At 37.2% G+C, this 23,995-nt stretch overlaps 3 protein-coding genes across 3 annotated transcripts in view; 1 reads left to right on the top strand and 2 right to left on the bottom strand.

Annotated features, from left to right (window-relative positions):
* The first annotated feature begins 2,553 nt into the window (after positions 1-2,553).
* On the top strand, positions 2,554-4,070 carry pou4f3 (POU class 4 homeobox 3). Its single transcript, XM_056239130.1, has 2 exons — positions 2,554-2,752; positions 3,024-4,070. The coding sequence occupies exons 1-2, from the start codon at positions 2,657-2,659 to the stop codon at positions 3,924-3,926; spliced, it is 999 nt and encodes a 332-aa protein (XP_056095105.1). The 5' UTR covers positions 2,554-2,656; the 3' UTR covers positions 3,927-4,070.
* Positions 4,071-11,241: 7,171 nt separating this feature from the next.
* il13 (interleukin 13) lies at positions 11,242-12,618 on the bottom strand. The gene is made up of 4 exons (XM_056239134.1): positions 12,199-12,618; positions 12,041-12,091; positions 11,694-11,807; positions 11,242-11,604 (listed from the first exon to the last, which is right to left on the bottom strand). Exons 1-4 carry the CDS (start codon positions 12,352-12,354, stop codon positions 11,497-11,499), a joined length of 429 nt encoding a protein of 142 aa, XP_056095109.1. The 5' UTR covers positions 12,355-12,618; the 3' UTR covers positions 11,242-11,496.
* Positions 12,619-15,756: 3,138 nt separating this feature from the next.
* Positions 15,757-23,995, bottom strand: part of rad50 (RAD50 homolog, double strand break repair protein) — a 140,412-nt gene continuing 132,173 nt past the window's right edge. Inside the window, exons 23-26 of the mRNA XM_056239157.1 lie at positions 17,146-17,231; positions 16,364-16,506; positions 16,115-16,248; positions 15,757-15,961 (exon numbers count right to left, since the gene is read on the bottom strand). Coding sequence (XP_056095132.1) covers positions 15,775-15,961; positions 16,115-16,248; positions 16,364-16,506; positions 17,146-17,231 — 550 coding nt within the window. The 3' untranslated portion in view covers positions 15,757-15,774. The remainder of the gene's footprint in view (positions 15,962-16,114; positions 16,249-16,363; positions 16,507-17,145; positions 17,232-23,995) is intronic.

Below are 23,995 nucleotides of genomic sequence, written 5' to 3'. Positions count from 1 at the left end.
ATATATATATATATATATTTGCTGTGATAATATGTCCCATATAGTGTAGCTTTAAATATTAATCATATTTTTAAACTTTACTGTTTTTTTTAAATAATAAAGATTATACCCTTAGTTCCCCCCCAAGTAAATGTTAACATTTACTGCATTTTAATGTAGCCTATTTGATTACATCAAGTAAGGTCAACCCCATTGATCCATTAGGCCTTCATTTATGTCTTGTAATATACAAAACTATTAATACTACACCATATTTTAGAAACTTAGCCTACTATTTGTCTTGACAAATGATAAAACACTTAATTGTGGACATTACTTCCACTCAACCAACAGAAAGGCAAATCTCATGATCCCTAAAAAAAGCAACAGGGTTAAACCTGTATGTATATAATTTTCGATATTTAGAGTATCAAAGAAGCTTTTGACCACAAATACAAAAGTACCACTTGACAGATTAAACAATACATTCAATTTATTTGGACGCTCAATTCAAGATTACACAAACACTATGGAAAAAGTAAGTGTTCATGTAAATCAAGATGAACCGATGGGCTATGAATGGGGCATTTTTAGGTTATGCTTGTAAAATATTCATGACTTGAAACTTTATCTTGTAAGGATAGGGACAAGACTTTATCATAAAAGGTATCATAAGCAAGATTAGGGAATATCATGACAGTTGGCACAACAAGACTGTTTACAATTTTGCCAAGACTTTTTTTTTAAAAAGTGTGCATTGTTAATCTGCGTAATGAATGAGAAAATGCCAGAGAGGTAATGGATGCCCGCCACATAGCAGATGAATAATTGAGCGTCTGGGGGAACAGGAGAGGTGGATGAGATCGGATGGTGCATCTGTGTCACTGCACTGCCAGGCTTCTCTTCGCCACGTCACCCAGACACAGAAGAAGAACAGGTGTTTCAATGCCATGCATTTATTCACCAAACCAATTGGAGCTGGGGAATTCAGTGGTGCTCGTATAAAATGATTTCATAAGATTTTTTGTTTTTTGCTTGGACTCATTTGTATTAAAATTTCTTCTAATATTGAGTTTGCAAATCATCGGTTTGACTTTGGTATCAACCGAACAACAGCTAGCTTCATGAATCTCTATATTGAATAGAGCAGTTAAAGAGTTTGTGTGTCCTACTCTCATTGTTCGGGCTGTTGACAGGGCAGGAGAGCGGCTCTCAGACGCCACAGCCGATGAAGATTAGGGGTCAGCCAAGGTGAAAGCTCCTGCCATCGACTGCGACCATCAACTTTCCTCATTTCCTTTTTTATAGGGCAATATATATATGCTCATTTTAACAAAATGCAGATTTTTTGTTTAGTACTGTCCTGAATAAGATATTTTATATAAAAGATATAGTCCACAAGACAAAAAAAAATATAGCTGCATTTATAAAAATGACCCCATTCAAAAGTTTACATAACCCTGATAATTAATACTGTGTCGTTACCTGGATGATCTATGGCTGGTTTTTGTTTTGTGATGGTTGTTCTTGAGTCCCTTGTTTGTTCTGAGCAGTTAAACTGCCCAATGTTCTTCAGACAAACCCTTCAGGTCCTGCAAATTCTTCAATTTTCCAGCAGCTTTTGCATATTTGAACCCCGTCCAGCAGTGACTGTATGCTTTTGAGATCCATCTTTTCACACTGAGGACAACTGAGGGACTCAAACACAACTAATAAAACAGTTCAAACATTTACTGATGCTCCAGGAGGAACACAATGCATTAAGCATTAAACTTTTGAACAGGATGAAGATGTCCGCAGTAAATAGAATATATACCTTGATCTTCAAATTCAAAAAGTTTAATTCAAAACCCCCGGCTCATATATACATTTAGTATTTTACTAATATTCTACACAGCATAGGCCTATTTCTATACAATAAATGGAAATAATGTAAGCTGAAAATTATTGGTCTTCCTGCGCATTAAAATAGACAAAAATGTTCAATAATTATCCATTACATTTGATGTACTGTGAAATTACAAGTTCAGGAGATACAATATTGGCAATACAAAACCACAAATTACCTAATTATTATTATTGTGAAATTTATAAAACTAAGTTTAAGAACTGTTTTTCCATTTTTAAAATCACAAATAATAATAATAATATTATAACATATATAATGCATTTAACATTGTTATTATATATATAGTTATCGCAAATGAATAATACAAATTAATAACAATAACATTTAATTATCAATTCCGTTTACATTTTAAACAAAGTACATTAACATGAAATGAAAATAAATTACAATAAACATATTGACATAAATTTCATGTCAATTAAATAGGAAAAATAAAATAATTGAAAATAAATTAAAGAAGATAAAAAATATTATCAATAATAGTAGTCGTATCATTTTTTTTTTTTTTATCACTTCGCTGATGAGTTAAACTATTGAAATACTGGCTAACATTTTTCATGTGGTAAGTATCCAGAAGCTTACGCTTTCTTGTAAATTGAATAGAGGAACAGGTGGAGGCGGGAGGGCGGTGTGTGTGAGGAGTGTGTGTGCGTGTGTGTAGAGCCCGGGAGGCGCTGCCAATGGAAACCGCACACACGAGGAGCGTCGAGCCAGAGCGCCGCGTCGCCTCCATGTCAGGTCCACTCACCTGCAAGGTGCGCACCGAAGATGATGGCCATGAACGGCAAGCAGCACTTCTCCATGCACCCTGCGCTGCACCCGAGCTCCGAGGGCATGCGGCGGGTGTGTCTACCTGCCCCGCAGGTACGTCTCGCGCTAAACTCCTCGTATTGTCTCCATTCTGTCACTTTGAGGTGTTTTGAGTTGCTCCAGCTTCCATCCCTCCCTCTCCAGCCTCTCCTTTCTTTCCCCCTGACTCCCTCTCTCCCTCACCCACATGCCTATCCAAGCAAAGCTGCTGCTTTCATATTAATTTTTATGACCTGTGCTTTTGAGGAGGGTGCTTGGGAATGTTCTTTAATCCAGAGTTGACACAATTCCCCACTGACTTCCATATGCGCGCTCTTCCCTGCAGCTCCAGGGCAATATATTCAGCGGCTTTGATGAGAGTCTGCTGGCCCGCGCTGAAGCTCTGGCAGCGGCTGACCTGGTGTCTCACAGTCACGGCAAGAGTCACCCTTTCAAGACGGACGTCACCTACCATACCATGAGCAGCGTGCCCTGCACCTCTTCTTCGTCCACAGTGCCCATATCCCACCCGTCATCCAACCTGCCCTCGCACCACCACCACCACCACCACCTCAGCCACCAGACCCTGGAGGGGGATCTGCTCGACCACATTTCCTCGAGTTTATCGGTCAGCGGCATGGGTGCGCCGCCGGAGATGAGCACTCAAGCCCACCAGCACCACCTGCAAATGGGTCACTTACACCAAGCCATGGCCATGGGCCACCCGCACGCCCTGTCGGTCCACAACGGGATGGCGTGCGTCAACGACGTGGAGTCCGATCCCAGAGAGCTGGAGGCGTTCGCGGAGAGGTTCAAGCAGCGGAGGATAAAGCTCGGAGTGACCCAGGCTGATGTGGGCTCTGCCCTCGCCAACCTCAAGATACCGGGGGTCGGCTCGCTGAGCCAGAGCACCATCTGCAGGTTCGAGTCCCTAACGCTTTCCCACAACAACATGATCGCCCTCAAACCCGTTCTCCAAGCCTGGCTGGAGGAGGCTGAAGCGGCTTACCGGGAGAAAAACGGGAAACCGGACCTTTTTAACGGGAACGAGAGGAAACGAAAGCGAACGTCCATCGCGGCTCCGGAGAAGCGATCGCTCGAGGCGTATTTCGCCATCCAACCGCGACCGTCGTCGGAGAAAATCGCGGCAATCGCGGAGAAGTTGGATCTAAAGAAGAACGTGGTTCGGGTTTGGTTCTGCAATCAACGGCAAAAACAGAAACGGATGAAATATTCAGCAGTGCACTAATGCTGTTAGAGCAAAGGAGACATTTTAGGAACACCACAGGGATCTAAATTTCTTCTTTTAAGCATTATACGCCTATAAAGACATTTCATATTGCCTCCAATTGATGTAACCAGTGTGCGAATTAATCCATGGGGTCTGTACCTATAAGCTCGACTCCCCCTCACAGTTCAAAACACACGGTTTCTGTGTAAAGGATCTGCATTTTTACTTTTCAGTTTAACCTCAAAAGTTACAGCAATTTGGTTTGTGCGAGGTCGAGAAACCTCAACCCGAATGTTAGTGAAATGCTTCAATCCACCGAAGGCCAGTGAATAATTCGCACACTTTGACCTTTTAAACAAACTTGAAATTATATTAATTAATCTGTGATCACAGTTTACATTACAGAGTTCATGTTACTTTGTATTTAGCTATACGAGCAACTTAGTACAACTAATGAAAAACATGGAGCACTTAATGTGTAATTATTTTATGAAGCTGATTGTGATTACACGTCGTTATGGTTATAAAGCAACATGCACTGTGTAACATGGGCATCGTAATGTATTTTTTATTTTAGTAAATCAAAATAAATATTAATTTACCACTACATTATAAAGCAATACTGTTTAATCCTTAAAAGCTTTGATTTGAAATAACCAAACTCTGAATACATTTATAGGAGACTAACTGAACGGCTACTAAAAAACTTTGTTTCAGTATTATCACACGTGAAATTATATTTTGAAGTGTGTACGTGTGTTTTTGGTATTTAAAGACTTATTTATATTAATATACGAATTGCGCACAAGTTACGATAGTAGGCTATCACATGAAATGTCCATTGAAATTTGTGTATAGCGTTTGTAATATTCGTTTGAATGTCTTGTCAGATGTGACTGCATACATGGTGGAAATCACGTTCTCACAAAATGTCACTAAATATATATTTTATATTTATATTTTTCGATCATCAGTCGAAGGGATCCTAATATGCAAAAACTGATGGTGTAAAGAATGCTGCTATTTGATTTGCATTAATGTAGCCACTGCAATCACTCTCACTTTAAACTCCACTTTACAAAATGTGTGACTTTGAATGTTATTTAATAAATTGTTGATTTTTTTCAAAACCTCTGTGGACTTTTTTATTATTATTTTTAATTACACATAAAATAAATACATTAATAAAAAACAGGACAACGTGTCTTCTGGTTTCGTATCACGTCATAGGAGAAAAGAAATAAAAAACAATACTGTATTTTTTATAAATATATGCACCATTTTCATCTTACATAAACAATATACAACGAAAGCAACTCGCGTCAAAATCCTTGTAATATCATTAATTTTTAAGACATGCGTTGTTTTATTAATAAGCTTCAGTTCAATTGTGATTAAACATCAATGAAATAATATAGACCAATCACCACCTAATTTAAAGAATATTATAGAGAGAACAAAAAGAAAAATTCAAGCCAACGTTAACTAGGCTATTTTACCCTTTTCTATCTCTGGTTTTCCAACTTTAAGAATGAGACACCGCTGAATAATAAATGTCTGTCACGGCTTTTGTGCAGAGTGGGATTTGAAATTATTAAGTAATGGCGATGCAATATTAATTGTATATTGGTATAAAACAGGCAGAGAGCTGAAGGGAGAGTTGTTAGTCAGGAAACGCTTCTTACAGGCTCAAGGGAAGGAGAAGAGGCGCTGTTCAAGGTAAGACGATGCTCGTTGGTTCACTGTCATGTTTCAAGAAGTAATTGTGAAGTTATGTTAAAGACGATGTCGTTGTAGATTTACATTGCATTACTGTATAGATGATAATAATAATAACAACAACAAATAGATAGATAGCCTATCATCTTAAGAAAGTTAGTTATTATTTAAGTGTTGGTATGTTTAAATTAAATTAAAGTAAAAAGGTTGATACATTTGATATACAGGCCTAGTTTCCGTTAATCATTTTGTTTGACTAAATTAAGAGTTAGTTCATTTTGACATTTTTAGAGCCGAACAGTTCACAAGTAGGCTACTTCAGTTTAAAAATGTTGTTTTTTTTACATTACACAAAATGTTAAATAGTCGTGTACGGTGTTTTATTTTATATAGGCCTAAACGTTTTAGTTATTTTCCTCTTATTTGAAAAACAAAACAAAACAAAACAAAACTAGGCTAAAGGTTTGAAAACGGCTATACAGTAAAACAATAACTAATGCTCAAATGTATAGCCTCGTGTCAGTGCGGGTTATGTTTTTTCCTTTATTTGTAATTGGGTAATTGCATGACAATGTTATGTTGCACAAATGCGTTTTAGCATTTATTAAATAGGCTACTTTTTAAGCATAACATTAAATTCTTAAGCCTATTCAGAATTCGCATTTATTTTGATTTGTTCTCCAAAGAAGTGTTAAAGGGTTTAAAATACGTAACTATAGGCCTAATAGCACTGCAATTCCCCCCAAAGCCTAAATTATAATCTTTCCTGCTTGCCAAGAACGATCATCAGTCCAAATTTAAGTAGTTAAACTAATGGGATTATGAAGGAGGGTTAAATTCATTGGGGAAGGCGGATCATGAATAATTAAGATCGGTAATACTTTTTTATATCATAACCCTCAAACAACGATGTAAACCAATCTAAGTTGAGCACAGAGCAGGGCATGTGGCCAGTGGTGGGGACTAAATTATTGATGATCTACTGAAAGAGGCCTATAGGCCAGGAACTCATGTGTCATATAAGGAACAACCTATGGTGTGTTTCAGAGTAATGTTCAAAGAACTGTTGCTTCAGTTCAGGCTATTTGAGTTTTCATCACCGGTTTCCCATTAAAAAAATCGAAAGGGATGCAATTTGAAACCCATGAAACACCCATAGCCTATAATCAACTGAACACAGCTCTTTTTATTTGTTTCGTATAGGCAATCCTTAATAGAAATCCTCAAGAACTCTAAATGGATTGGAATAACGTTTTAGTAACTCGACAATTCAAGGAAATCGCAGGGGAACTAGCCTATAGCCTAATAGTGAATTCATGTAATTCGATTTCTTATTTCATACAGGGGCATTTGTTTGGGGAAATAAAAAAAAATAATAAAAAAATCTAACTATATATGGAAATTATGACTGACAATAGGACTACGTAAAGTATTAAAAAATATAGCAAAAACGCTTTTCAGGATGTTTTATAAATTCCAACAAAAAAACCTTCTACATTTCTAGATCTACAGAAGCGCGTGCGGAACCTTTTAATGTTCAAATTTAAGCAACAAACTCTAAAATGGCTATTTAAAGAACTATAGGCTACTTTTATATTTATGATAGCTAGCCTACTTGAGAACTTGGGTTTAGACATGCGTGTCTGAGAAAGACAGAGAGAGAAAGTGAATTCATGTTTTTATTTCAGAGCAAAGAAGATCTGACAGAATGAGGGTGGAGGTCTCCTGGAAGATGTAGCGAACCCCCTCTCCCTCTGCGGGACAAGCGGTTGTTCTCGGGCCGACACTCCGAGTCTCCGTACGAGAACGGCAGAGTTAAGGCACCGGGGCGTTAATTATTCATACAGCGCCAGCAGCAACATATGAGATGTAGCCAATGCGGAGGCAGACCGCGAACCCGATGTGCTTTATTAGTCCGTTCCTATCATCATCACACGCCAAGACACCTTAGGCATTTGCCCGCGGTGTCTCCACGCGATAACTCACAGGGTTATCCAAGGGGATACTGTTACCGGGAAACTTGAGGCCGTCCTTCAGAGGTGAATTTTGGGCGCGTCTTCAACGTTGTGTTAGAATCCCTTTGTAGCTCATACTTCAATGTCAAGCTCATCAAGGCGATTCGTAACTATTTTACGGTTTGGCGAATTGGTGGCTAATTAATTATTAAATTGCTTACTGGTGTCTCTTCATAGTTAGATAACCAACCCCCCCACCCAATCTTTTTTTTTCACGTTTCCTTAACAACCACATCGTATGCGTTAGGTCAGCCGAAATCGCCAAATCCTAAAATAGTTACTTATGAGATCGGGTTAGAATGTCACATTGTATGCTATGGTGTTTGCACTTATTTTTTTATTTTTTTTATTTTAAATAAAGAGCCCCATTGAATGTATCTGTTCTCGCGAAACTCGTAAGTTTTCTGTCAGCGGTGTATAATCAAACACATTTTCTTGAACACTATGCAGAACAGACAAACTAAAACAAACTAAAGTTTATATGTATAAATCAAGTATTTATGTAGCAAATGGGTTAACACCGTATGTAAAAAGTGTAAAATAATTACAACTATTTCTAACATTTAAAGTCATGAAAAGTTTCCATATTCTTTTAGTATTAATATGCATGGATAAATAATTTATGATAAATACTGCTATATTCCATTAAACATATATAAGAATTGTCCATTTTGTTTTCACGTTGACTTTAAATGAATGGAATGAGACCGACACAAATCATCTTACCAAATCATCTTACAGTTTAAATTAAACACAGAAGCCATTTGTTTTCAAGTGTTATTACGCAGGGTACTATTAAGATTATTTTTTAACTATTTAACTCACCAGAGCCTATAGGCCTTCAGCATGAAGGCTATGATTTTGTAATTTTTTTTAAGATTTTTTTTTTTAAGAAAAAGTTGTGTTGACAAAATGTTTGTGGAACCATATAAAAGTTTTTGGTACTTTATTTTAAGGTGCCATTACAGTGTACAGTTACAGTAATTATACTTTTAAATACCGAGTAATATTAATGTACTTATGGCTTAGGGTAGGATTAGGATTTGGTTGAGGGTTAGTTGCATGTAATTATGCATAACTTACTGTTATTACTACGGTAAGTACATGTAACATTTAATGGACACTGTAAAATAAAAAATAAAGTTTTTATTTAAAATATGTATTTTAAGGTAAGGACAGTGAGTGATAAAGTATTGTGAGTGATAATGTCATAATTTTGATAAAATAGAGAAAATCAAATCAAATAGTATTTGTGTGATTACATGCTAGTGATTATCTGGTATTAATTTCAAAGTAGAAATGATAATTATTATAAAACTATAAGGCAAAGCTATGGAAATGCTTTGTCAGATCAAAATTCAGTATACAAAATGCATGTAAGAACATTTTAATTTGATAAATATAATCAGTGTTGAGGGGTAACGCATTACAAGTAATGCGAGTTACATAACCCGATAATTTCTTTTCAAGTTACCACTAAAGTAACGTAATACTTTTTAAAATTTACAACAAAATATCTGAGTTAAAAAACCCCTGCAAACCTGTAATTATTACATGTTAAATAACACATATATACTTTATGTATTTAATCTCACTTTATTAATCAATGTCTCTGCTGCTGACCTTCGATGATCGAATTCAACCATATAAGCAAAAATGACTTTAGATTAACATCACATTTGTGTTTAATTTTTTTATTTAATTCACAGACACGAATTTGTATTTCCTTCAGCCTGAGACTTATTCATTTCCCTTTTGGTTTGGCGTGTTATTAAAAAACAAACAAGAAAGCCAAGCCCAGTGAGAAAAAGTTACGCAAAAGTAAAGAAATGCATTACTTTCCATCAAAAGTAACTAAGTTATGTAATTAGTTACTTTTTTTTTAGGGAGTAATGGATTATTGTAACACATAACTTTTAAAAGTAACTTTCACTAACTCTGAATATAATAGGATCATCCCTATCATATTTTAACGCTAAATGTATCAATGCAAGTCAAAGGGAGATTTTTAACTTCAATATTAAAATTGTATTATCATAAACCAAAACTGCAAATTCTGAAGCAATCTAGAAAATGTTTGCAAAGAGTCCTTGCGTAAGCTGAGAAGGACTTCAGAAGGACAAAAAGGAAATCCTTTTTGCTTACAATTGTAACATTTATTGCTACGTGCAATCCTGAATCACTTAATTCTGTGTCCTGGTGAGGAGTCAGGGGAATTGCATTAGCATATACCTGCTATGTGCAAAGACACTCGTGAGCGAGTCCAGGCTACGTGACACCAGGACTGTAATAGAGTTGACCCTGCGGCTGATAGGCACAGGTATCTGATCATTCGCGCCCCTTTAAGCGTGCTGGATTGTGGGACGTGTGCACACTTGGCTCTTGAATTGCCTTTGAATAATACATGCACCCATGCAGTGTGGTTATATATCGCTCCACATGTTCTCTTGAGCTCCCACTATGGGACACTGGTCTACATTTCACTGCTATGAGCACATGTAAAAGCAAGGGGGCGTATGTGCTATTGAACAGCAACACAATGACAATTTTGCACTTGAATAGAGCAAGTTGGTGGCACAATGTTAAGGTGTTGTGTTGGTTTCCAGGGCATTGCTACACATGGTTGCTTAAGTGTTCTGAAGTAACTAAGGCTTATTTTTTCCCACTAAAAGTAGCTCAGCTGGTTAAGTATAGCACTAGCAACTCCCAGGTCATGGGTTTGATCCCCAGGGAACACACATACTGATACAATGTTACAACTGTGAATTTAGCTGCATAAAGCAACACTAAAGCCATATCAGGTGTGATTGTTTTCTATACAATATCAGTATGTAAACTGTAGATAAAAAAAAAAAAAATTAATAGCACCGTTGTTTGCATTCTAGATTGAATACTATATTCTAGAATTTGATCAGTGTATCAAAGCTTCTGTGATCCATTTCACATGATATTATATGTCCTCTGGAACACAGACAACACCCTCAAGAAAAAATACACTAATCCCTTATTAACAGTGAACATATCATGAAATATTTAACAAGCATAAATTATGTATTGAATGAATAAATGAATGATTAATAGCTTTGTGCATAATTATTAATCAGTGTTAACCACCCAAAAAGGCATCTTTAGTCTTAATAAATACAAAGATTGCGGATTATATATGTATCACAATGATTTCTTTGAATAATTTTGCTGTTTTGTACACTCTTAGAAGAAAAGGTTCTGCATAAAACCTTAAAAAGGTTATTTTAGGCACTTCATATACAGATCCTTTTTTAATTTGAATTAAATTTCGCTGAAAGCTCGTAAAATACTTAAACACTACAAAAGATTGAAATAACAGTTAAACATGAAAGAATTATGTAATGGTTTAAGTCATTCCTCCTTAAGGCCAGTTCACAGTGCTCCGAACATAAAACCCTAGAGTCCTATATAGAAGCTTTTTTAAGAAGCATTATAAAAGTTCATTATTTTCACGAGTTAATTCAATAAAATAAAGACGCATGATACATAAATCAAATAGTTTCTTGTGTATTTTAGTATTTATTATATTGTACGGTCACCTTATCTATTACAGTAAAAAAAAAAAAAAAAAAAACACCTCAGTAATGCTCTATAAATTGATGTTTCAGTGCAAGTAAAAAAGATAGACATTTTTAAACCACTGAAAGAAATACTGCACAAAATCTGTACTTTACAAAATACATCAGAACATAATTTATTTAAGAATGATAAATACATTTTTGCAAATTTTCTTCAGGTACAGAATTATATAGACTACAGCTACAGTCAATGTAAACAAACTAATATGTTAATGAAGACAAAAAAAAATAAATACGATCTTTTATAAATTATTTTTTGCTGTATGCACTCTGGGCACATTTCCTGAGGCTTTTCAAGAAGTCATGCAGGATGACTTGAACTGAGTCTTTATCAGCAGGTTTGTCATCGCAGGTGGTCTGAAAGACAGCAAACGCCACGGTTATTCAACTCCGGTAGGGTGGACATATTGAACGGAAAAGACATCATGTTTCAGAGTTCAACTTACCCCATTGTTATACATATGTAAATCCCTCATTAGTGTCTTGTCAGTACGGAAATCATCATATTTATTGAGCCCAGAAACCTTCTTCAGTTCTCGCTCAGCCTTGCAGAACACATCCTGCAAAGATATTGACATCACAGATAAGACCAGGGCTCAAATCCTTTCAATTCAAATGTAAGCAGCACAAATACTTTAAATGACTCATAAACGTTCCCACATAAGAGACGAGCAAAAGTCCACAAAAACAATTTTCACAAACCTACAAAAGCTTCTCAGGCTCTGGCCATGAAATAAATATGCTGGAGTTGTTAACGTTACAGTTGTGAGTCAATGAATAGTCAACATCTCACCTCAGAGCACGTGACATCCATTTTCAGGTCTTCCAGGAAGATTTCTTTCCCCTAGAAATAACAGGTAAAATGAATATTGCAATCATGCTCTGGCTCAGTGTCTAAAGGTATAGACAGTTCTGGCTTACTGTAGTTACTATACTAAAGTTAAATCTTACCTTGTGCTCCACTGGGAGGTTTTTGATTGCGGCGCCAAGATTACGCAAAAGCTCTCCCAATAAAGTCTTTTCTTCTTTCACAGAAGTCTTTTCTTCTTTCGCAGGAGCACCGGAGACGACTACAGCGACAGCGAGCAGTAGAATAGTCTTCATCATGTTGTCTGTCTGCTTGGATTTCTCTAGACTTTGCTTGTTTGAAGGCCTGAGGTACTTGATTCCCTCTCTGCTGTACGCTGTGTATATATACACTCTCAAAAAGCCAAGACTTGGCTATGTAGGTTTTTTTTTTTTGCATCGTAAGCGAAGCGACGTTTATTGGCTGATTATAGCGCGCTCACTGAATATCTTGAGATGTGGTTGATAATGTTTGTCATATTGTCCTGATTTCCTGGAACTGACACTGACAAAATGCCAAGAAAGATCATAATGATTTTGAGTAACAGGCCTCTAGATGGGCTTCTGAAGGCCACATCTTCACTAAGTTTGCTTGTACAAATAAGTTTCATTATTGCAAAAACAATTGATCAATACTGATAGCGTTTGCTGCAAATCTGCATGTGTTCGTACTTGCAATTAGTCATACAGATAACAGCATCAAAGGTCCGAAGAATAAAAACTTCTAAAATCGAATTGTAACACGTTGGTTGGCTGAACTCAAATGTTAAAGACAATTTTAAAACATTATATAACATGAAAAAAAGTAGGATTACAAGTTAATTACCTTAAACTAATAACTTTTTAGTGAATGTATGAAGTCATTTCCCCTCATGTCGTAACTAGATTCATTAATTCTTCACAGTATATGTATTGTTTTATCATTTAAAACCTAATACACTAGATTTTGATAAAGGATTTTTTTTAAGCATTCAAATTAGGGCTGGGAATTTTTTTTGATTGTTGAGCATCAAAAATAAAAAGTGGCTGTAAAAAAATGGCGAAAGCACTGATCATTCCCATTTCCACCATCAGGGCAATAATTAAGAAGTTCCAATCAACTAAAGATGTTATGAATCTGTCAGGAAGAGGACGTGTGTCTGTATGGTCTTAATGCAGGGAGAGGAGGAGAGTTTGAGTGGCCAAAGACTCTCCAAGGATCACAGATGGAGAATTGCAGAGATTAGTTGAGTCTTGGGGGTCAGAAACATGTTGTTTGGGAGGGTTTCAAGAAAAAGACATACTCCTCGCTCATCCAAAAACCAACTGCATATCTCCTCCCCATATTCAGTGTTCAGGCACGACTGGAGCTTCAAAAGGGACCGGATTCTGTGGTCAGATGAAAAAAAAAAAAGCTTTTCGGCAGTAAACCCATTAGATGTGTTTGGTAAAACAGGGATAAAAGTATCCCATGTTCACGGTTAAATATACCGCTGGATCTTTAATGGTGTGGGCCTACTTTTTTTTCTGGAGGTCCTGGACATCTTTTTCAGATACATGGTATTATGGATTCAATCAAATACCAACAGATAAAAAATCGAAACGTGACGGCCACTGCTAGAAAACTTATAATGGGATGTGGCTGGAACCAAAACAAACATCAAAATCCACACAAAAATAGGTTCACATTTACCAAGGGTGCCAATAATTCTGACCATGACTGTATTTGCTGTTTAACGCATTAAAAAATAACTAACACAATTACCACAGCATCTGTTTTTTTATTAATATTAAAGTAGCTATGCTAATGTATTTCCCCCACATCCTTTGGCTAGTGTTACTAGATGTCATATGATCGATTCTCGCATAAACATATTGGCTAATTCTTCACAATTTTATTAGTTCACTTTGGTTAATGCATTAACTAACATTGAGCAATCCACTTAAGATATGTATTAACCTTTGTTAACTTTAGCTTAACTAAAAATATTGTTAAAATAACTGTTCATTGTTAGTTTGTGTTAGCTCAGGTCGATTAGTTAAAATTGACGGTTACAACTTTTATTTGTAAAGAATTTTTTTTTTGTTAGTTTGTGTTAACTAATGTAGTTAACAAATGTGAACAAATGGAACCTTGTTGTAAAGAGTTACCATAATATTGATACCAAATGTTTTTAACTAGTAATTTTAAATCCTTATTTATCATGAAAATAAATGACCACCAATTCACATAGAGCTGATAAAGAGAAAAACAGAACCAATAATACTATATATTAGGCACAACTAAATACACATTTATAATAGTTTATGTGAATATTGTTTTTAAGTTCACATAAATGTAAAAGTTGTTGTAATATTTTAATGTTCTGTAATTGTTATTAAATGATAAATAAAAACATTCAGTTAATTTGCAATTTAGTTCTGTTTTAAATGATAGCCTACTGCAATGATGAATGGATATAATTATTTTATGCACAGAACTCCAATTAGTAAAAAAATCCAATTAGTAGAGGCATCATAATTGTCAGCAGCCATATCATCGGTAGCCCAAGATTTCCCACTTAAGCTGAGCAGGGTTGAGTCTGTCAGTACCTGGATGGGAGACTCCTGGGAAAACCATGTTGAGGCCAGCAGGGGGCGCTCCTCACCCTGTGGTCTGTGTGGGTCCTAACGCCCCAGTATAGTGATGGGGACACTAGACTGTCCTTCGGATGAGACGTTAAACCGAGGTCCCGACTCTCTGTGGTCATTAAAAATCCCATGGCACTTCTCGTAAAGAGTAGGGGTGTTACCCTGGTGTCTTGGCCAAAATCCCTCCATTGGCCTTTATCAAAAATGGCCTCCTAATAATCCCCATCCACTGAATTGGCTCGATTACTCGCTCTCCTCCCACCTATAGCTGGTGTGCGGTGTGCGCACTAGCGCCGTCACATCATCCAAGTGGATGCTGCACACTGCTGGTGGTTGAGGAGACACTCCTGATATGATTGTAAAGCGCTTTGGGTGTACAGCAGTATATAGTAAAGTGCAATATAAATGCCAGTATTGGTATCAGTGATACTAATCTTAATTACTAAAAAGATTCCATTAAACAAACATCGAAACATATTTTACATACAGTCTACAGTTATGTTGTTTCCACATTTATTTATCACATTGATTTAATGTGAAAATATATTGATGATGGCGCAATTACTCGGGATTAATTACAGAAGACTTACTTCTTTTTTTTTTTTTTTTTTTTTTTTTAATCAATCGACAGTCCTAATCCAAATATTGTTGATGCCACTATTACAGATCATGACGTGAGGTCACAAATAATTAGATCATGATTCAGAAATTAGAACAAGAAAATATCTTTTTAATATTTCAGAAGGCGGCAACTAAATGTACAAACTAATATAAGTAAAGTTGAATCACATTGTCCCTTGCATGAAACAGAACAAATTTGTGTGTAAATTTTTACGCAAAACCATTCTTATGTAAATGGTTGCATTCATTTTAACTCGACAATTAAAGCATGTATGGTTATGTGGATATTTCACCGCTAGGTGCTTAGATTTGGCCCAGATTTGGTACATGGAGACTGATATGCCTTATGTTTAGATCATGCTAATCAACTGTCTAATGAATTGAACTTTGATTCTATGTCACCTCTGAATATAGACTAACAGTCTTTCTTCGCTCATCTGATCTGAGGCATCAGTGCAGGTAGGAGTTGAGTGTGTTGATACTGCACTTTGTGATTTCCGAGCACTGGTCCTGGTTCTTCCTGATCCTGTAGAAATGCTCCACATAGTTGGATCGTCCCAGGAGCTCGACAAAATCCTCGTCGTGAGTGATAACAAGCAGCTGGAAGTTGCGTTGGCGAGAACGACTCTTGATTATCCTGCAAAGAAACCAATGGCACATCTTTTAGTTGGTCAAAGTGTAAAATGGCAAATAGAAGTTTTGTTTTGCCATGTTGCTCTTGCTGTAAATAAATTGTGTTCTCTGTTTAAAGACAGGCTGTATTTATGGTTTTGTTTTAATAAAGACTCACTCCACCAGTGCGTGTGCCAAGGACTCTATATTCTCTCTGTCTAAATTGGTGGTGGGCTCATCCAGCGCCAGAATCCCACAGTTCAGACAGAACGTCTCAGCCAGAGCCAACCGTATTATGAGGGAGGCCAGAACCTACAGACAAACATGCAGTAAACATTTAAATGGGAACCTTGGGAGATTCTAAGAGAGATTGAATTTTTTTCACTGGAGTTATAGAGAAACACAAGATAAACAGCTGCTTTTTGACCTTTTGTCCAGCACTGCAACGTCCCCGCATGTCCAAAGCTGTGTCTCCTTTGACCATTACCACTCTATAGTTGTAAGTCCTTCTTTTCAGGCCGGCAGAGGCATTCTCATCCACATCAGAGCGAATCTCTACGTACTCAATGTCTGTGGGAGATCAGGAGACACACTTATGGTAACAGGTCACTACACAGTCAAAACAAAAATTATTCAGACACCAGATATAATTTTTTTTACTAGTGGGTGCAGGACACTTTAGTTCATTTATGTAGTTCATTTATGTAAGTGAGGAGAGCAAAATAAAGCAAACTGTAACATATTATACCCCAAAACTCTTCATACAGTGGACTACCAATACAATTTATAAAAATTTGGGACCAAAAATTATTCAGACACTTTGATATGACCATATTTTGCTTAAGTGTTTTTTTTTTTTATTGCTAATGAGGCCTTTTTACACCACAGACTGAACAAAATGAAGCATTGCTTAATTAGTTGACCTAAATTGGTATTATTTACTTAAAATTCAACCTAATTCATTTGTGAGAGTCTAACAGAAGGATGGCCAGCACCAGTAAAAAATCAACTTGAGTTGTAGTCATATTTTATTACCATTTTACTATATAAATGTGTGATAATGTGAGAAATGTTGAAGGTGTCTGAATACATTTTCGTTTGACTGTATATAATACGTCTCAAAACAATCAAACAAAGATTTGACAGCTTATCAAGATTCATGAAAACAAAGCTATAAGTGCAGACAAACATTTGTGTGTAAAGGCAGACCTTGTCCCCTGTATGTGCTCCGCCATAAATCTCTGATGATTTTATTAATCTCCTCCATCTTCATGCTGTGAAACTTCATTATTGTTCTGTAATAAAAATAAATAGCTTAATGAATATTCATATATACTAGGGATGCATGATTTATCCGTTTTGAATCAATTACCAATATTATTAAATAATATTAGAGATTTAAAAAAAACAAATTGGTATCTGACGATATTGGTTATTGTGCATGCTAGGCTTGCTGCAGTATTCTGTGTTATTCAGTGTTACACAGTGTTCGGCCGTACACCGATTACATTACTTGGCCACCAAGGCACCTCCCCCACTGTCGTTTTGCTTTTTTATTTAAATAAAAAACATTTATTTCAGTTGGACAACAGATGCTACAATTATAAACTGAAAGCGTTTTCTCTGCTCCATACAGCACAAGCTGCAGATTTCACTGATCACATGACGAGAGTAAGGAGAGATGATTGACAGGACGATGGCGGAGATCCTGAGTGTCATTGACAAATATCTTGTAAAATGTGCTGCCGCTCCCTATACACAGATCGTGAATTCGAAATGAAAAGCTACACACTCCATCAAATTAGGGTTAGAAGAACGGTTCCTAAACATATAACTAGATATATGTTAGAAACATAATGATCACTGCAATAATGATTAATGATCAAGTCAAAGGCTCTTTATTTTCCTATTTAAATCCAAACACCAACTTTTTTCTGGCTGGGCAGTAATGTAATGTAATGTACACACACACAACTATAACAACTGTTAATTTTTGTGAGGAGCAAAGCCCTTCTACAACATTCTCCTTTATTCCAAAGCATTAAGTGGCATTTAACAGTGAAGTAGCTCACCAATACCAGCAGCTAAAAAGGCTTGCCACAAAACAAAACTTCTTCAATCATTGCTTCACTGTTTGAATGAATGAATAACTGAATCTAGAGATGCATTTATTATTATATTCCTCACCAGATTTTTGAATAAACCGCTCTGGATTTCACAAAATCTGAGAAAATACTGTCATTTTGACCATTAGGTTTTTTCTTACCCATTTATTAGAATTGATATTAGGTGAAATCTTGCATCTCAACATGCTGTGTCATATCAGATTGCCACACTTCCTCTAACTCTTCTGCACAGTCAGCAATGATGGTATCATGGTGAGAAGAGAAGAACGGGTCAGCTGGTTTGATGTGTGGCTCAATATTTCATTAGAAGAAAACTGCTTTACCAGCCTACACCCAATCCACGGCCAAGAAAGCAGAATACTATGGACAGCTGTCTGTGTAAAGTCTCCATTTGATCAGCTATAGAGAATATAAGTGACGTCACATGCATAAACCCAATTCTCAGCCTTGGCAAGTTTCCAATCAATCTACTGAAGAGACAGTACTTGGTAGTTATAGAGACTTACAGCAGTTAGGTTTGGTTTTTCGTACCAGTGGTCGACCAACATGAGTTTTCCAAAGACCATTGGTACGAAAGAATCTGGTTGAAAACTAATCGGTTACCTAATGTAACCTCGGTTCTCTCTAGATGAGGGAACGAGTATTGCGTAAGCTAGCTTACGCTATGGGGAAAGATTCATCTTTTCTGAAATATTGAAGCCAAAAAATTATCCTTAATTTTGTATCCATTGTCAACGCAGTGCAGCAGCTGCAGACCTTGAGCGGGCTAGCTAGCGAAACCCCACATGTCCGTGGGTCGAGATCTCTGTCGGTGCACCATTTTAAAAACAGACCATTTGGAGTAGAGTGTTCTCGTGGAAGGAGTCTAGCGTGTATGATAGTGTTCATAACTCCCTCTGGCAAAGCGTCGGGTAGTCGTTGATCACCCACGCGTGCAGCGCCCAGCGCTCTGGGTGGGGATGCCAGATTGTGCCGCGAGCTTGAGAGAGGAGATCTGTTCTCACTGGAATGGGCCACGGGGCTGTCAGTGACAGCTGCGTAAGCTCCGGAAACCATGTCTGATTCTCCCAGCGCGGGGCTATGAGGAGCACCGAGCAGCGCGTTTCCCTGATCCTCTGCATTACCTGTGGCAATAGCGAGACGGGAGGGAAGGCGTAAAGCGGGCGGTTGGGCCAGTCCTGGGCCAGCGCGTCCTCGCTTTTCGAGAAAAATACTGGGCAGTGAGAGTTCTCCTCTGACGCAAAGAGGTCTATCTCTGCTCTGCCGAATAGGCGCCATAACATCTGGACTGTTAGAGCGTGCAGAGACCATTCTTTCTCGTCTTTCTCGAGCGAGACTCGAGGGAGAGGCTCCGGCGAGACAGTCGCTTCCAGCACCGGTTCCGGCGGCCTTTGGGAGCAGCGCGACGGCTTCGGCTTTGAACACTTCGAGTCGAGCCCGCAGGGTCGACATCGGAAGCTCCTCGCAGAGGTCGTATCCGCCGTCAGCGAGAGCGAGCTCTGCGTGTTCCAGTCCCAGGCAGAGAGCGCAGATGAGGTGGCGGTCTCCGGCGCTGAGAGGGGCGCGGCATGAGCCGCAGGTGGTGCGAGGCATCTTTACAAAGACGCTCGTGCTCTTTTGTGAAGTTCACTGAGGAACTAGCTAGCTCTAAAAAGGATACGTCACCGGATGGCGTAGCTTGCCGGATGGCTGAAGGTGGCGAAGACGGCCGGAGATGAAAATCAGGGATGCAGCCTGCGAACCTCGCTAATATACTCTCTAGCCACGCCCAGTTTGGCGGGCTATGACGGGATGAAGGCGCGAGCGCCTCTCATTGGACACGAGTTCATTCAGTTCGTCTATAGGCTGCAGCAGTTGCTGCAGAGCGACCAATGAGCTCGCTAGCTAGCCCGCTCAAGGTCTGCAGCTGCTGCACTGCGTTGACAATGGATACAAAATTAAGGATAATTTTTTGGCTTCAATATTTCAGAAAAGATGAATCTTTCCCCGTAGCGTAAGCTAGCTTACGCAATACGAGAGAACCTCTCGTAAGAGAACAATGTTGTGTACCAGTATATTGGATCCGTGCATACGCTCTTAAAGTGTCAGCAGCCTAACAAACCTAAAAAAAGGTTTATAGGGCTGCTGTCATGTTAATCAAAGAACAGAAGACAAAGAGAAAACCACTCACTGCTCTTAACTGAATAACTTTTATAACTTTGATTGTATGTAACAATCTGTTTTTAATTTTTACAATGGAAACTATCCAGTGTTATTTTACACATGATTACTGTGGCGAGGGGCCGTGGTTTTGCGAAGTCTGTAGCGGGAGAGAAAGGAGGGAGCTGCGCGGTGAGTAAGTAGGTCAAGTGCAGATGATGAACACCTGTGTCTGATTGCAGTAACTGGCGTGGAGAGACCGCATATAAGCCGGCGGGAACGAGAGAGCGGGAGAGACTCGCGACTACACAACACGTGAACTGAGAGCTGGTACAGCGGGAAGAGTGTTTGTGCGTCGTGAACTGAGAGCTGGTACAGCGGAAAGTGTTCATCTAAGTGAATTGTGAGCTGATTCTCTCTCTCCCGCCAGCTTATATGCGGTCTCTCCACGCCAATTACTGCAATCAGACACAGGTGTTCATCATCTGCACTTGACCTACTTACTCACCGCGCGGCTCCCTCCTTTCTCTCCCGCTACAGACTTCGCAAAACCACGCCCCCCCTTGCCTAAATTACTTTTAGATACTTTTTAGTATTTCATTCCGGAATACTACTGTTAGATCCACCTGAAAAACTTAAATCCATGTTTATTTCATTTGTCTATTTATTCTATTGTATTTATTTGTCCTATCATTTGCAATTTGTTTATTTATTCTTATTTTATTACTGACTGTTTACTTGTCTTTTTTAAAATAAATGCAGTTCAACGATTCAAATAAAGCGTGTGTAAGCTATTACACAAAATACCCCAATTATCCAAAAATGATGAGAACAAATGATCTGTGTGGTGGTATATGGTAGATGGTTTTCCCTGTGGTATCAAAAATGGTATTGAATATGTTTTAAGGTATTGTACCAAATTCCAGTATCATGACACATTACTACTACATGGTATATTTTGTTATTGATTAATCAGCAATTATCAGTTGTATCAATGTATTACAAGCTTTGGTAATACAATAAAAGTTTTCTTACTTGCAGATCAATACATATTAAGTGTCTGCTTAATCTTCCATACAGACTAGTGCTGACTAGTGTTAATGTTAATTTCAACATTTACCAACATTATTAAAATAAAAAATTGTATTTGTTAACATTAGTTAATGCACTGTGAGGTAACACAAACAATGCACAGCTGTATTTTATATTTACAAATATAGTAACGAATGTATTGTTCATGTTAGGTAATAGATTAACTAATGTTAACAAATTAAACCTTATTGTAAAGTGTTACACATTTATCTTGTTTGGTTGTGCATATATAATATTAAAAGTAGTCGACAAACAAAATGGGGGTAAACAAATCTCTTATTTTATGCAATATTTACTGAAGATTTTTATTTTTTTATTTAATGATAAGCCATATCCGGTCGGTGTTTGCTAGAAGGAATATGACAAACCCTGAAACAATCTGTCGTGGTTTTAAGAGAGTTGCACAATGCACTACTTGCACAACTACTTCCGCGTTCTACTTATTACATATCGGGAGTTTCCGGTTAGAGTGTTCATCGCACTTCCATACATGAGAATGCAGATTATCACAACGTTTTATGGATGCCAATTGATTAAAACAATGAATAATGATCTCTGTATTAATTATCTTGAGCCTGCTGAAATGTTCCTATAAATATATTTTCTTTCCAACTGTTACATTCTGAACAATAAATATATATTTATTCACTAACCTGCAGCAGTCCTGTCTTCTCATTAACAGTATTTTTCTCTTAGCCTACTTATATTCTATACCTGATGAGTTCACATTTTTTAATGAATTTGACTAATAAAAAGTATTTCTTGTGTGCATTGGTGCTTTATTCCTGTCTTTTTAAAATAGTTGAATGAATGAATACTCGCGAGGTGCCTACGATCAGAAAAATCAGAACCGCACGCAGTGTAGAGGAGAATGACAGTCAACTTCTTTGAATATTAATTAAGCAATTTGGGCATGAACATGTAAATAGTAAAACGATTGACATTGAAAAATGACACTTAATGATTACAATATTTAATCCAAATAAATAAATGTTCGTGGTTCGTACTGATGTTATTCATCTGTTCTCACAAATTTCAGCGTCGCGGTCACTAGTTTAGACGAACACTGACACCCTGTGGTGAAATAATGGCGTATTTTTAACAGCCGCAGCTTTCTCAGATTGGCTTGGATTGGATTAAACTTAATGTTCCGATGAGTTTTGAAAATTCTGCACACAGTAAACATCAGATCATCCCTTCTTCTGTCAATAAAAAAGTCCAAAATATAAAATATTATTATAGACACTTTTTTTAGTTGTCGTTTGTTCAACTTATTGACCACAGTACATTGAAAGTAAACATAACCGGAAATAAGTGATATGTATTGTTTCCAAACGGAAGTGCGTCACGAAGTTCAGTGCAAGTGGTCCATTAGGCCTAAAAACTGCTATTTCTGGTGGAAACTGAATACAGTCTAAAACAGAGATTATGCAATAAATGCTGTTGATTTATTGATTTATCACAATTGAGCAGTAATGAGTACCACTATAGCTACTGTGTCTCAAGTACTGATTATTCCATTTTTGGAGTGAAATGACTTTACTGTCAACTGTGATCTATTATAAAGTAAAGAAAAGTCATTGACAATTTAAACTTAATATCTTAAAGAATAAGAATAATAAATTGAAGATTAACGGTTACAAAGTCTGGATAACGCCTCTGCACTGTAGATAGGCAGATGACGGCAGAACAATTCAGACAACCACAGGCCTGCTGATGTAACTTCTTTGAAGACACAGGACGATACGATCTAAACCAAAGATAATGATTTGTGACTTCCTCTGTATATTCCTCAACAGACACCAGCAACATCATTTTGGCCACCATTTTTAATAATAATAATAATGCTTAATTATTGCTGAAATTGTAAATTTGTGCAGAACAGAGACCAATGAAAATGAGCTCAAATTTGGACGAGGCCAATGAATGTAAATTGTACAAATATCTAGTAAGAGTTGTCAGTGTTTGTGTCTCGAACCACTTATCCAGTGTGTTCATGCAGGAGAGAATCAACATTCAAATATTATCTGAACCAGTATAGTTCCACAAGGACCTGAGTTTAGTGGTAGTACTAGTCCCACAATTGTGTGGAAAAATATCATATGCAAGTGTATTTGCCCATGTGACATCACAGACCCCTGTAATATCCTAACAAACTGCTTTTGTAGCTCGGTTAAATGCTTTTGTTTTAATTAGGAGGATGTTTTAACAACTTCTAGGGTATTGTAATGGTAAAAAGAACTCTTATGTGTCAAAAGTTTGATTTCTCATGTTATGAGCCCTTTAAAGTACAATAACAATCTAAGGCATTTCCTGCAAATAAAATGATGCTTTCTTTTTTATTATTTCTCTGCATTTTTACCCATGTTGTAGCTTACTCTAACTTTACTGGGTATTGCAGTGATTATTTTTTGCTCTTGTATGAAAAATTGCTTTCTTAGTAGTTTCTGAATAAATATACAAAAATGTGTATATTGTATATACATATATTTTGTATATATTACTAAATAACTTTACTTATACTATCAACACCTAAACATGGCAAGATAACCATTGCTATGGTTATAACATAGTAAGCGTTTAAACATCTTTTTGGGGAGTCCCTGTGATATTAAGCCCACCATTTAGTGATGATTCAACTGCGCCATTAGTGCTAAAAGTTGAGTCAGACTTCCTTCAGTCTAGGTAATCTCACACGTGGC

The sequence above is a fragment of the Rhinichthys klamathensis genome, unplaced genomic scaffold (assembly GCF_029890125.1).
Source record: "Rhinichthys klamathensis goyatoka isolate OS25496 unplaced genomic scaffold, OSU_Roscu_1.1 h1tg000554l_1, whole genome shotgun sequence".
NCBI classification, from domain to species: Eukaryota; Metazoa; Chordata; class Actinopteri; order Cypriniformes; family Leuciscidae; genus Rhinichthys; species Rhinichthys klamathensis.
The sequence above is the reverse complement of the archived record's forward strand: the minus strand, read 5'-3'. Positions and strand labels throughout refer to the sequence as shown.